This window comes from Chiloscyllium punctatum, chromosome 4 (genome assembly GCF_047496795.1).
Source record: "Chiloscyllium punctatum isolate Juve2018m chromosome 4, sChiPun1.3, whole genome shotgun sequence".
NCBI lineage: Eukaryota > Metazoa > Chordata > Chondrichthyes > Orectolobiformes > Hemiscylliidae > Chiloscyllium > Chiloscyllium punctatum.
The window spans coordinates 5,721,893-5,736,533 of NC_092742.1; the positions used below are offsets into that span (position 1 = coordinate 5,721,893).

The window sequence follows — 14,641 nt, forward strand, 5'->3', positions numbered from 1 at the left end:
GACTTTGCCTATTTACCCTATCCATGCCCCTCATAATTTTGTAAACATCTTTAAGGTCAGCCCCGACGCTCCAGGGAAAACAGCCCCAGCATATTCAGCCTCTCCCTATAGCTCAAATCCTCCAACCCTGGCAACATCCTTGTAAATCTTTTCTGAACCCTTTCAAGTTTCACAACATCTTTCCGATAGGAAGGAGACCAGAATTGCATGCAATATTCCAACAGTGGCCTAACCAATGTCCTGTACAGCCGCAACATGACCTCCCAACTCCTGTACTCAATACTCTGACCAATAAAGGAAACCATACCAAACGCCTTCTTCACTATCCTATCTACCTGCGACTCCACTTTCAAGGAGCTATGAACCTGCACTCCAAGGTCTCTTTGTTCAGCAACACTCCCCAGGACCTTATCATTAAGTGTATACGTCCTGCTCTGATTTGTCTTTCGAAAATGCAGCACCTCACATTTATCTAAATTAAACTCCATCTGCCACTTCTCAGCCCATTGGCCAATCTGATCAAGATCTTGTTGTAATCTGAGGTAACCCTCTTTGCTGTCCACTACACCTCCAATTTTGGTGTCATCTGTAAACTTACTAACTGTACCTCTTATGCTCGCATCCAAATCATTTATATAAATGATGAAAAGTAGAGGACCCAGCACCGATCCTTGTGGCACTCCACTGGTCACAGGCCTCCAGTCTGAAAAACAACCCTCCACCACCACCCTCTGTCTTCTACCTTTGAGCCAGTTCTGTCTCCAAATGGCTAGTTCTACCTGTATTCCATGAGATCTAACCTTGCTCATCAGTCTCCCATGGGGAACCTTGTTGAATGCCTTAATGAAGTCCATATAGATCACATCTACTGCTCTGCCCTCATCAATCTTCTTTGTTACTTGGACTATTCCCCATTTCCCAGCGTTAGATCCAACCATGTCTCCTTCCTGGTTACACTGAGGTCAAAGATGTTCTCCTGAGCATATCTTAGAGATTCCTTTTCCTCCTTGCTCTTTGCTCTGATATTATCCCAACTGATTTAGAGTTCTTCCTTACAAGTTGTCGATAATATTTGAAGCCCCCCATAAGTGTCATAGCTCACCTCATTAATCTCCAGCTTCCTGTCTTACCAAACTCACCAAACAGACTCGATGTTGAGGGAACTCTGGGAAACCAGAGCGGGTATCTGGGGGATTCAGATCGCTGCTCCCTCTGAACGCCCTCCATGTTGGACGCTGGGCACCAACGTCTCAGGGCAGGGTCCATAGGCACCGCCCACCCACACCCGACATACAGAGACATTGGTTAAAAACTGTTTGTAAGAACGAGGAGCAGGTGTCCAGCCCTTTGAGCCTGCTCCAGATTCAATACAATCACAGCTGGTCTTTTCCTGAACTCAGCTCCACTTACCCACCCTCTCACTATGACCCTTAATGCTTTTATAGTACCTCAGCTTTAAGAACGTTTACTGCACTGAAGTAGCTGTCCTACTTCACTGGGCAGGGAATTCCACAGACTCACAGCCCTCTGGGTGATGAAGTTCCTTCTCAATTCAGTCCTAAACCTGCTCCCCCTAACTTTGAGGCTATACCCTCTTGTCCTAGTTTCACTCTCCAGTGGAAACATCCTCTCTACTTCTATCTCATCTACTCCCGTCATAATCTTCTATGTTTCTACAACATTCTCCCTCATTCTTCTGAATTCCAATGACTATAATCCCAGTCTACGCAGCCTCTCCTCATAAGCCAACCCCCTCAACTTCCAGAACCAACCCAGTGAACCTCCTCTGCACCCCCTCCCGTGCCAGTACATCCTTTCTCAAGTAAGGAGACCAAAACTGTACACAGTACTCCAGGTGTGGCCTCACCAGGGCCCTGTACAGCTGCAATAGTGTTTCCCAATCAATAGTTACAGTCTCTCAGTTCTGTCACCACCCCCCCCCCCCCCCCCCACAACCTGAGAGACACCTTAAATCTCTTTAGGCTCAGTGCGCCCTCCCCCAGCACCCCTGTCACTCGGTTTGATTGGTTGAACGGTTTACCGGATTTCATCATTCCAACTTCATAGCACTTGCGCAGCCGACAGGCCTGGCAGCTCTTCCTCCTGTTCTTGTCGATGGTGCACTGGTTTGTTGCCGGGCAGATGTACGCATTGTGCCCTGGAACAAGACACCACAGAATCACAAGGACGGAAGCACCTGCATTTATGTAGCACCCATCACCGCGACAGGAAGTCCCAGCACAAACCCAGGACTTACCTTGCTGAAAACTGGCTGTTTTATTTGTTCATGCACAAGGCCCAGAGGTCAATTAACTGTCACCCATATTCCTGTGGGTCTGGAGTCACGTGTAGGCCAGTCCTGAAGAAGGGTTACACCTGAAACATTGACCTCTCCCCCTCCTGGTGCTGCCTGGCTTGCTGTGTTTTTCCCAGCCTCCTACCTGTCTACTTTGGATTCCAACACCTGCCATTTCTTTGGTCTCGGATCAGGTAAGGATGGCAGATTTGGGGGCAGCACGGTGGCTCAGTGGTTAGTACTGCTGCCTCACAGTGCCAGGGACCCGGGTTCGATTCCAGCCTCGGGCGACTGTCTGTGTGCATCTCCCCGTGTCTGCGTGGGTTTCCTCCGGGTGCTCCGGTTTCCTCCCACAGTCCAAAGATGTGCAGGTCAGGGTGGATTAGCCATGGGAAATACAGGGTCACAGGGACGGGGGTGAGTCTGGGTGGGATGCTCTTTGGAGGGTCAGTGTGGACTCAATGGGCTGAATGGCCTGCTTCCACACTGTAGGGATTCTATTCTACGATCACCCTCCCTGAAGGACATTATGATCCAGGTGGGGCTTTGCCGACAATGTTAGCGTGGTCACATGGTCTCCATGAGACGGCCAAGACCTGGGGGGGGGGGGGGGGAATGGGCCGGGGTGCACAGACTCGGGTGAGGGTGTGGGGATGTCAGGGTTGGGGGGTGTGGAGTGGAGCGGGGAGACGGGGCCTGAGAGAGGAAGCTGGGGAGTCTTGGCCAGGATGGAGCAGAGATTGGATCCCCCTTTGTACCAGGGGTAGGGTGTGAAGGAGGGGAGCAGTGAAGTGAGGCTGGGTTTTGGGGTAGCAGTGAGTGAAGAGTTGGTAAAAGACCGGGGTGGGGGAGAGACAGGGCAGCCCCACAGGGAAGGGCGGGGATGGATACAATATATAATCACCTTGAGCATTACTGGAGGAGAACCCTGAATATTTACACAATAACGTGGCATGCATTAGGAGATAAACCACTATATACACTAGACAATGACACACGCGTTACTGAGTAGGACACCATGTTATACAAGAACACGTATGTGCTACTGGGTAAAACATATGTTTTGTAAGGCAAACCAGGCCAGGATTTGTACAGTTAATTGAATTGAATTTATTGTACCGAGGCACAGTGAAAAGCATTGTAATGGTAAGGTCCTGATGAGTGTTGCTGAACAAAGAGACCTAAGGTGCAGGTTCACAGTTTCTTGAAAGTGGAGTCGTACACAGACATGATGGTGAAGGCGGCATTGATCAGAGTATTGAGTACAGGAGTCGGGAGGTAAAAACAGTGACAGCAGATGCTGGAAACCAGATTCTGGATTAGTGTTGCTGGAAGAGCACAGCAGTTCAGGTAGCATCCAAGGAGCTTTGAAATCGACGTTTCGGGCAAAAGCCCTTTTATTCCTGATGAAGGGCTTTTGCCCGAAACGTCGAAAATACAGGAGTTGGGAGGTCATGTTGTGGCTGTACAGGACTTTGGTTAGGCCACTGTTGGAATATTGCGTGCAATTCTGGTCTCCTTCCTATCGGAACAATGTTGTGAAACTTGAAAGGGTTCAGAAAAGATTTACAAGGATTTTGCCAGGGTTGGAGGATCTAAGCTACAGGGAGAGGTTGAACAGGCTGGGGCTGTTTTCCCTGGAGCGTCGGAGGCTGAGGGGTGACCTTATAGAGGTTTACAAAATTATGAGGGACATGGATAGGGTAAATAGGCAAAGTCTTTTCCCTGGGGTTGGGGGAGTCTAAAGGGCATAGGTTTAGGGTGAGAGGGGAAAGATATGAAAGGGAGCTAAGGGGTATTATTTTCACGCAGAGGGTGGTACATGTATGGAATGAGCTGCCAGAGGATGTGATGGAGGCTGGTACAATTACAGCATTTAAAAGATGTTTGGATGGGTATATGAATAGGAAGGGTTTGGAGGGATAAGGGCCAAGTGCTGGGAAATGGGACAACAATGGGTTGGGATATTTGGTCGGCGTGGGCGAGTTGGACCCAATGGTCTGTTTCTGTGCTGTACTGCTCTATGATTCGATGAGTTAAACTTCATTCTTGGGATTAATGGGCTAAAAGTGTAAGGGGAGAAAGTGGGAAGAGGGGACTGAGTTGGATGATCAGCCATGATCATATCGTATGATGGAGCAGGCTCGATGGGCTGAATGGCCTCCTCCAGCGTCTATTCTCTACGTTTCTGTATGTTTGGGACATCATTAGTGATGGTCACTAATGGTGGACTGAGTAAAATGGGGAATTTTTTTAATTTCAAAAATATACTTTATTCATAAAATACTTTGATGATCTGTACAACTGGACATGCCATATATATGTAAACATTCCATATATATGTAAACATTCCATTTGTTTGCATACTGAAACAGAGTAATCATTCCTATTTACAGGTCGGTATGATTACATTTTAATGACTGTGTGGGCCCCCTGTTCTTCTTTAGTCAGGCCGATCTTACACGGTGGTCTTTCCCCACCGCGCCTTGGCGGCAGCTGCCCCAAGCTTCAGCGTGTCCCTCAACACGTAGTCCTGGACCTTGGAATGTGCCAGTCTGCAGCACTCAGTCGGGGTCAACTCCTTCAGCTGGAAGATCAACAGGTTTCGGACCGCCCAGAGAGCGTCCTTCACCGAGTTGATGATCCTCCAGGCGCAGTTGATGTTCGTCTCGGTGTGAGTCCCGGGGAACAGGCCGTAGAGCACGGAGTCCCGCGTCACGGTGCTACTCGGGACGAACCTCGACAAACACCACTGCATTCCACTCCAGACTTCCTCTGCATAGGCACATTCCAGAAGGAGGCGTGTGACAGTCTCGTCCCCCCCCCGCAGCCACTTCGAGGGCAGCGTGCGGTGCGGCAGAGAGTCTAGGCGTGTATAAAGGATCTCACAGGCAGAGCCCTTCCCACCACCAGCCAAGCCACGTCTTGGTGCTTTTTGGAAAGTTCTGGCGATGAGGCATTCTGCCAAATGACTTTGACAGTCTGCTCAGGGAACCGCTCGATAGGATCCGCCCTCTCCTTTTCCCGAAGGGTCTCAAGGACAGTACGTGCTGACCACTTCCTGATGGACTTGTGGTCAAAGGTGTTTTTCTTCATAAACTTCTCCACGAAGGACAGTTGATACTTGGAGCGTTCCGCGGCAGCGAGGCCAGGCCCATCCTTCGCAACACTGGGGACAGGTAGAACCTCAGTACGTAGTGACACTTGGTGTTTGCGTACCGGGGATCCACGCACAGCTTGATGCAGCCACACACAAAGGTGGCCATCAGGGTGAGGGTGGTGTATGTTTTTCCCCCCCGTTGCCCAGATCTTTGTACAGCGAGTCCCTTCGGACCCGGTCCATCTATGACCTCCATATAAACTGGAAGATGACCCGAAAATGGGGAATGCTCAGAAGTGGCGAGGTACAGGAATGCAGAGGAAATCAGAGGCAGAGATAATATCCCACTACCTCGCACACCAACCACTTTAACCATGTTTAACCTTTCGAGGAGGCGATGGCTATTTGATGTCTGAGTGAACACAGACCTCTCTTGCATTGAACATTTGTATTTTTATCGGACTGTTACTGTAATAAAACAGCCTGGGGGGGGGGTGGTGGGTGTCAGGGGAATGTGAGAAAGGGGATTGGTCAAAGGAGGGAGGGAGGAGGAGATGGAGGAGTGGCTCAGAGCTGAGGGTGCATGCAGCCAGCACTGAGGGAGTGATTAACAGCAGACTCGAGGCAAGGATGTGTGAGCAGTAGACTAAAGACAGTTACGGTGTTGGGAAAAGGGATTTCCTCAGCACTCTATCATGATCAAGGTGACCTGCAGCACCTTAGACAATCAGGGCAGAAAGTTGCCATAGAGACTGGCGAAACAACCTTTGTTTTCATTGTCACGTTTACTACGTGTGAAAATGACTGGTCTTTTCATCTTTTCACCAATTTATTTTTTTAAAGTCCTGTTTTGTGATAGTAAACAGCAGACTATAGGCAGAGAGCTACAGGCATCAGGGCACAGGCAGAGGGGCACAGGCACAGGGACACAGGCAGAGGGACACAGGCAGAGGGACACAGGCAGAGGGACACAGGCAGAGGGACACAGGCAGAGGGACACAGGCAGAGGGGCACAGGCAGAGGGACAAGGCAGAGGGACACAGGCAGAGGGACACAGGCAGAGGGACACAGGCAGAGGGACACAGGCAGAGGGGCACTGGCAGAGGAGCACTGGCAGAGGAGCACTGGCAGAGGAGCACTGGCAGAGGGACACTGGCAGAGGGACACTGGCAGAGGGACACAGGCAGCAGAATTATGAATACAGGGCAGCAGAAAGTCAGAAATCTGCAGACAACAAATACAACCAGAAAGGAGACAGCAGACAGCAGGCAAGATTGGCAACTGCAGAGATTCCAAATGAGTTTTCTCCAGAGAAATATTTTGTAGAGTGATCAGGTGGATCACAGTAACCGAGCGCAGAGAAGCTCCTTACTCGAACATTTTGTTAAACGTCAGTGCTCCAGTGTCTGTATCGCCCACTGAAACTCACAGTCTGAATGAAACATGAGGTGCAGATCTATTCCACCTTACTGTGTGAATGTCAGTGTCAGGATGTTCACTGACCCTATTTGGATGAGTTATTTATGGTACACAACTCAATCATTGAGCTGGCTGTGATCCTGTCCCTGCCCCACTGGGGATTAGGATATTAAGTACAGTCTATTTCTGGAGACATTAAACTGAATTTAATATCTATTAGGAAACAAACGTCAATTTTTGAGTGTATTTTCACAATTTTTTTTGCAAGGTCGCTGACAAATCCTGTGGTGTTTATCTCTCAGACCTGGTGGTTGCCCCTGGCTCCTATCAGACTCTGCTGATGACCTCTGGTCCAGCAGTTCAGGTATAGCAGTGTCTGTCACTGTGCACCCCCCTCCACCCCTCCCATATCACTCTGCACCAAGACAGGGGTAGCAAATACATAGGCGCACTTCCTCCTTCAAGTTCCCCTCCAAGGCTATACTCAAAGGAGTTTAGAAGGATGGGGGGGAATCTAATTGAAATATACAGAATACTGAATGGCCTGGATAGAGTAGATGTTGGGAAGATGTCTCCATTGGTAGGAGAGACGAGGACCCAAGGGCACAGCCTTAGAGTAAAGGGAGAGCCTTTAGAACAGAGAGAAGGAGAAACTTCTTCAGCCAGAGAATGGGGAATCCATGGAGGCCAGGTCACTGAGTATATTTAAGACTGAGATAGATAGGTTCTTGACTGTTAAGAGGATCAAAGGTTAAGGAGAAAAAGTGGGAGACTGGGGTTGAGAAACTTATCAGCCATGATTGAATGGTGGACCAGACTCAATGGGCTGAATGGCCTAATTTCTCCTCCTATGACACCATCCAGGACAAAGTAGCCACTTGATTGGCCCCACATCCACAAACACCCCCTCCCTCCCCCACCGATGCTCAGTAGCAGCAGTGTGTCCCATCTACAAGATGCACTGCAGAAACTCACCAAAGATCCTCAGACAGCACCTTCCAAACTCACGGCCACTTCCATCGAGAAGGACAAGGGCAGCAGATACATGGGAACACCAGCCCCTGCAAGTTCCCCTCCGAGATCCTCACCATCCTGACTTGGAAATATATCACCGTTCCTTCACTGTCTTTGGGTCAGAATCCTGGAATTCCCTCCCTAAGGATATTGTGGGTCTACCCACAGCACAGGGACTGCAGCGGGTCAAGAAGGCAGCTCACCCCCACCTTCTCAAAGGGGCAACTGGGGACGGGCAATACATACTGGGCCCAGCTAGTGACCTCTGCAGATACTTCACCTTAAATTGATGCCTCTGTCTTTCTGACACACATTCGCTGCACATTCCCTTCAATTGGATATGAAAATGACGCAAAACATCAGCCCTGAGCTGGTGACAAAGCCCTAATGTTTGCACGTCAAGGTCCAATGGGAATGTGGAGGACAAGCTCCAGGCTGGGAGAGCATCCTCCCTGAACCTACACAGAAAATTCTCAAGAACATAATTCAGAAAGTGAGAAGTCCCACCACACCAAGTTATAGTCCAACGGTCCTTCACTTCACCTGACGGATGAGCAGCGCTCCGAAAGCTTCTGATTTTAAATAAACCTGTTGGACTATCACCTGGTGTGGTGTGACCTCTGACCTTGTCCCCTCAGGCCAACACCGGCACCTCTGCATCATATTTCAGGTGAGACAGCCATTGGAGTATAACCCAGGGACTGCCAGGGTAATCCCCTGGGGATGGGAGTTCAAATCCCACCACAGCCGACGGTGAAGTCTTGAGTTCAATTTAAAAATATCGGACATTAAAACCTTACCTCACAGTAATCATGTAGCCACTGTCGATTATCGCAAAAACCCATTGGGTTCCCCCACGTCCTTCAGGGGAGGGAAATCTAAGCTGCCCGTTCAATGAACGAACAAGCAACGATTCTTCGTGGTGAGGTGATGGCAGCTGAATTAAAGACGATATCAATTGGGAGTTGGGGGGGGGGGGGGTGGTGGGGGGGTGGGGGAGATCCCTCTAGCCTGCTGCACAACTGAATCACTTTCACAGCTGCTTTACTATCCACTCCTTTGTGGGTCAAAGAAATATCTACCACTGCTTTTAAAATGTTCAACAATGACTGATCCCTGCGAAGAGGAATTCCAGAGACTCGTGACACTCAGAGAAGGTTCTCTCCCTGGTTTCACTGGAAGTGAGGGAGCCCTTGGCTTTAACCTGTGATTGTGGTCAAAATCATAGTCACAATGAGAATGTGGAGGGTGCTCCCAGAGGGCCACTGTATTCAAGGACAAGAGGATGAGGGAGGAAGGAATCGAGGGGGATTTAGATGCTTGACCAGTTGTTAGCCTTAAATCTGAGGTAGAAGGATTTTTTTGGTTCAACAAAGGTATTAAGGGATATGGGTCAAAGGCCACAGATCAGCCATGATCCCCTCACTGAATGGCAGAGTAGGTCTGACGGGTGGAAAGGCCTGTTCCTATGACCCTATGAGAGATGGGAATGAAGCACAAATACTGGCAGGGCCTGGCTGGGCTGAATGGCCTGATTCTGGGCTATAGATATCAGGTCACTCTTGGGGTTTCCCTCCATCGTTTCTCCGGCTAGCCCTTGCACAGGATGCCCCCTTGTGGGAGTAAATCGACAGAATGGGACTGACCAGTACGTCACTGAGGGAGGGGAAGGGGGTGGGTGAGGGATGGAAGGGGGTGGGTGAGGGAGGGGAAGGGGTGGGTGAGGAAGGGGAAGGGGTGGGTGAGGGAGGGGAAGAGGGTGGGTGAGGGAGGGGAAGGGGGGTGGGTGAGGGAGGGGAAGGGGGTGGGTGAGGGATGGAAGGGGGTGGGTGAGGGAGGGGAAGGGGTGGGTGAGGGAGAGGAAGGGGGTGGGTGAGGGAGGGGAAGGGGGTGGGTGAGGGAGGGGAAGGGGGTGGGTGAGGGAGGGGAAGGGGGTGGGTGAGGGAGGGGAAGGGGGTGGGTGAGGGATGGAAGGGGGTGGGTGAGTGAGGGGAAGGGGTGGGTGAGTGAGGGGAAGGGGTGGGTGAGGGAGGGGAAGGGGTGGGTGAGGGAGGGGAAGCGGGTGGGTGAGGGAGAGAAAGGGAGAGGAAGGGGGTGGGTGAGTGAGGGGAAGGGGTGGGTGAGGAAGGGGAAGGGGTGGGTGAGGGAGGGGATGAGGGTCGGTGAGGGATGGAAGGGGGTGGGTGAGGGATGGAAGGGGGTGGGTGAGGGAGGGGAAGGGGGTGGGTGAGGGAGGGGAAGGGGGTGGGTGAGGGAGGGGAAGGGGGTGGGTGAGGGAGGGGAAGGGGGTGGGTGAGGGAGGGGAAGGGCGTGTATGAGGGAGGGTAAGGGGGTGGGTGAGGGAGGGGAAGGGAGAGGAAGGGAGTGGGTGAGGGAGGGGAAGGGAGAGGAAGGGGGTGTGTGAGGGAGAGGAAGGGGGTGGGTGAGGGAGGGGAAGGGGTGGGTGAGGGAGGGGAAGGGGGTGGGTGAGGGAGGGGAAGAGGGTCGGTGAGGGATGGAAGGGGGTGGGTGAGGGAGGGGAAGGGGTGGGTGAGGGATGGAAGGGGGTGGGTGAGGGAGGGGAAGGGCGTGTATGAGGGAGGGTAAGGGGGTGGGTGAGGGAGGGAAGGGAGAGGAAGGGAGTGGGTGAGGGAGGGGAAGGGGGTGGGTGAGGGAGGGGAAGGGGGTGGGTGAGGGAGGGGAAGGGGGTGGGTGAGGGAGGGGAAGGGGTGGGTGAGGGAGGGGAAGGGGGTGGGTGAGGGATGGAAGGGGGTGGGTGAGGGAAGGGAAGGGGTGGGTGAGGGAGGGGAAGGGGTGGGTGAGGGAGGGGAAGCGGGTGGGTGAGGGAGAGAAAGGGAGAGGAAGGGGGTGGGTGAGTGAGGGGAAGGGGTGGGTGAGGAAGGGGAAGGGGTGGGTGAGGGAGGGGAAGGGGGTGGGTGAGGGATGGAAGGGGGTGGGTGAGGGAGGGGAAGGGGGTGGGTGAGGGATGGAAGTGGGTGGGTGAGGGAGGGGAAGGGGGTGGGTGAGGGAGGGGAAGGGGGTGTGTGAGGGAGAGGAATGGGGTCGGTGAGGGAGGAGAAGGGGGTGGGTGAGGGTGGGGAAGGGGGTGGGTGAGGGTGGGGAAGGGGGTGTGAGAGGGAGGGGAAGGGAGAGGAATAGGGCGGGTGAGGGAGGGGAAGGGGGCGGGTGAGGGAGGGGAAGGGGGTGGGTGAGGGAGGGGAAGTGAATGCGTGAGGGAGGGGAAGGGGGTGGGTGAGGGAGTGGAATGGGGTGGGTGAGGGAGGGGAAGGGGGTGGGTGAGGGAGGGGAAGGGGGTGGGTGAGGGAGGGTGAGGGAGGGGAAGGGGGTGTGTGAGGAGGGGAAGGGGGTGGGTGAGGGAGAGGAAGGGGGTGGATGAGGGAGGGGAAGGGGGGTGGGTGAGGGAGAGGAAGGGGGTGGGTGAGGGAGAGGAAGGGGATGGGTGAGGGAGAGGAAGGGGGTGGATGAGGGAGGGGAAGGGGGTGGGTGAGGGAGGGGAATGGGGTGGGTGAGGGTGGAAAGGGGGTGGGTGAGGGAGGGGAAGGGGGTGGGTGAGGGAGGAGAAGGGGATGGGTGAGGGTGGGGAAGGGGATGTGTGAGGGTGGGGAAGGGGCGGGTGAGGGAGTGGATGGGAGAGGAAGGGGCGGGTGAGGGAGGGGAAGGGGGTGGGTGAGGGAGTGGAATGGGGTGGGTGAGGGAGGGGAAGGGGATGTGTGAGGGTGGGGAAGGGGCGGGTGAGGGAGTGGATGGGAGAGGAAGGGGCGGGTGAGGGAGGGGAAGGGGGTGGGTGAGGGAGGGAAGGGGGTGGGTGAGGGAGTGGAATGGGGTGGGTGAGGGAGGGGAAGGGGGTGGGTGAGGGAGGGGAAGGGGGTGGGTGAGGAGGGGAATGGGGTGGGTGAGGGAGGGTGAGGGAGGGGAAGGGGATGGGTGAGGGTGCGGAAGGGGGTGGGTGAGGGAGGGGAAGGGGGTGGGTGAGGGAGGGGAAGGGGGTGGGTGAGGAGGGGAATGGGGTGGGTGAGGGAGGGTGAGGGAGGGGAAGGGGGTGTGTGAGGGAGGGGAAGGGGGTGTGTGAGGGAGGGGAAGGGGGTGGGTGAGGGAGAGGAAGGGGGTGGATGAGGGAGGGGAAGGGGGTGGGTGAGGGAGAGGAAGGGGGTGGGTGAGGAAGAGGAAGGGGATGGGTGAGGGAGAGGAAGGGGGTGGATGAGGGAGGGGAAGGGGGTGGGTGAGGGAGAGGAATGGGGTGGGTGAGGAGGGGAAGGGGTGGTTGTGGGTGGGGGGAGGGGGTGGGTGAGGGAGGGGAAGGGGGTGGGTGAGGGAGAGGAAGGGGGTGGATGAGGGAGGGGAAGGGGGTGGGTGAGGGAGGGGAAGGGGGTGGGTGAGGGAGGGGAAGGGGGTGGGTGAGGGAGGGGAAGGGGGTGGGTGAGGGAGAGGAAGGGGGTGGATGAGGGAGGGGAAGGGGGTGGGTGAGGGAGGGGAAGGGGGTGGGTGAGGGAGAGGAAGGGGGGTGGATGAGGGAGGGGAAGGGGGTGGGTGAGGGAGAGGAAGGGGGTGGGTGAGGGAGAGGAAGGGGATGGGTGAGGGAGAGGAAGGGGGTGGATGAGGGAGGGGAAGGGGGTGGGTGCGGGAGGGGAATGGGGTTGAGGGTGGAAAGGGGGTGGGTGAGGGAGGGGAAGGGGGTGGGTGAGGGAGAGGAAGGGGGTGGATGAGGGAGGGGAAGGGGATGGGTGAGGGAGAGGAAGGGGGTGGATGAGGGAGGGGAAGGGGGTGGGTGAGGGAGGGGAATGGGGTGGGTGAGGGTGGAAAGGGGGTGGGTGAGGGAGGGGAAGGGGGTGTGTGAGGGAGGGGAAGGGGGTGGGTGAGGGAGAGGAAGGGGATGGGTGAGGGAGAGGAAGGGGGTGGATGAGGGAGGGGAAGGGGGTGGGTGAGGGAGGGGAAGGGGGTGGGTGAGGGAGGGGAAGGGGGTGGGTGAGGGTGGGAAGGGGGTGGGAGAGGGAGGGTGAGGGAGGGGAAGGGGGTGTGTGAGGGAGGGAAGGGGGTGGGTGAAGGAGGGGAAGGGGGTGTGTGAGGGAGGGGATGGGGGTCTGTGAAGGAGGGGAAGGGGGTGTGTGAGGGAGGGGAAGGGGGTGGGTGAGGAAGGGAAGGTGTTGGTGAGGGAGGGGGTATTTGAGGGGGTTTAAAGAGGGTTTTGTGGGAACTCATTGCTGAAGTCTGTAAAAAGGGGTAATTAAATGTTAAAAGTCGAATGAACTGAGTTCCAGAACAGAGGAGGACAGTTCACCTCTCACTCTGGCCTGTGACAATCACAAACACAACCTTTCATATTTCCTCTGGGCACAGCCATCATCTTCATTTTGCTAGCGCCTTTAACCTGAACGAATGCATCACAGAATCAGCAGCAGAGGGGCCCCTTACCCTGGATGCTTCGTTTGAAGAAAGCTTTGCATCCCTCACATGACCAGACTCCATAGTGATAACCCGAAGCAAAATCATTACAAACGGCACAGAAGTGGGCATCTCTCCTCGAGCAGACATTGTTCATGGAGGAGCTGGGCGGCACCGGCTTTTTCCTCAAATGCTCCCTAATGAAGAGAAACAAACAATTTGCATTTATATATCACCAGAAACTCAGCACTGACCCTCCGATAGTGTGGCACTCCCTCAGCACTGACCCTCCGACAGTGCGGCACTCCCTCAGCACTGACCCTCTGACAGTGCGGCACTCCCTCAGCACTGACCCTCTGACTGTGTGGCACTCCCTCAGCACTGACTCTCCGACAGTGCGGCACTCCCTCAGCACTGACCCTCCGACAGTGCAGCACTCCCTCAGCACTGACCCTCCGACAGTGCAGCACTCCCTCAGCACTGACCCTCCGACAGTGCGGCACTCCCTCAGCACTGACCCTCTGACAGTGCGGCACTCCCTCAGCACTGACCCTCTGACTGTGTGGCACTCCCTCAGCACTGACTCTCCGACAGTGCGGCACTCCCTCAGCACTGACCCTCCGACAGTGCGGCACTCCCTCAGCACTGACCCTCCGACAGTGCCCACTCCCTCAGCACTGACCCTCCGACAGTGCGGCACTCCCTCAGCACTGACCCTCTGACAGTACGGCACTCCCTCAGCACTGACCCTCCGACAGTGCCCACTCCCTCAGCACTGACCCTCCGACAGTATGACACTCCCTCAGCACTGACCCTCCAAAAGTATGATGTTCCCTCAGTACAGCTGGGAGACCGTGTTGCAGCTGTACAGGACATTGGTTAGGCCACTGTTGGAATATTGCGTGTAATTCTGGTCTCCTTCCTATCGGAAAGATGTTGTGAAACTTGAAAGGGGTCAGAAAAGATTTACAAGGATGTTGCCAGGGTTGGAGGATTTGAGCTATAGGGAGAGGCTGAACAGGCTGGGGCTGTTTTCCCTGGAGCGTCGGAGGCTGAGGGGTGACCTCATAGAGGTTTACAAAATCATGAGGGGCATGGATATGATAAATAGACAAAGTCTTTTCCCAAGTCTGCTGAGGGGGAAGGGGCACACCCACTAATGGTAGAGTGTTCAAGATCAAGAGGGTGCAAAAGGAGGAATGAAGAGATTCGAGAAGGGTCTGGAGAAAGAGGAGTTGGAGATGAAGGTGGTGATTCTGGAGAAGGAGGGGGTTCTGGAGGAGGGGGTTCTAGAGGAGGTGGAGGTTCAGGAGGAGGGGATCTGGAGGAGGAGGTTCTGAAGGAGGGGGAGGTTCTAGTGGAGGGGGTTCTGGAGGAAGAGGCTTCTGGAGGAGAAGGTTTTAGAGGAGGGGGTTCTGGAGGAGGAGCTTCTG

At 54.6% G+C, this 14,641-nt stretch overlaps 1 protein-coding gene across 4 annotated transcripts in view; it reads right to left on the minus strand.

Annotated features, from left to right (window-relative positions):
- The window catches only part of esr2a (estrogen receptor 2a), a 342,469-nt gene that overhangs the window by 111,713 nt on the left and 216,115 nt on the right, over positions 1-14,641 (minus strand). For all 4 annotated transcript variants that reach the window (XM_072568010.1, XM_072568009.1, XM_072568012.1 and 1 more), the window contains exons 3-4: positions 13,239-13,405; positions 2,042-2,158 (exon numbers count right to left, since the gene is read on the minus strand). In XM_072568010.1, coding sequence (XP_072424111.1) covers positions 2,042-2,158; positions 13,239-13,405 — 284 coding nt within the window. The remainder of the gene's footprint in view (positions 1-2,041; positions 2,159-13,238; positions 13,406-14,641) is intronic.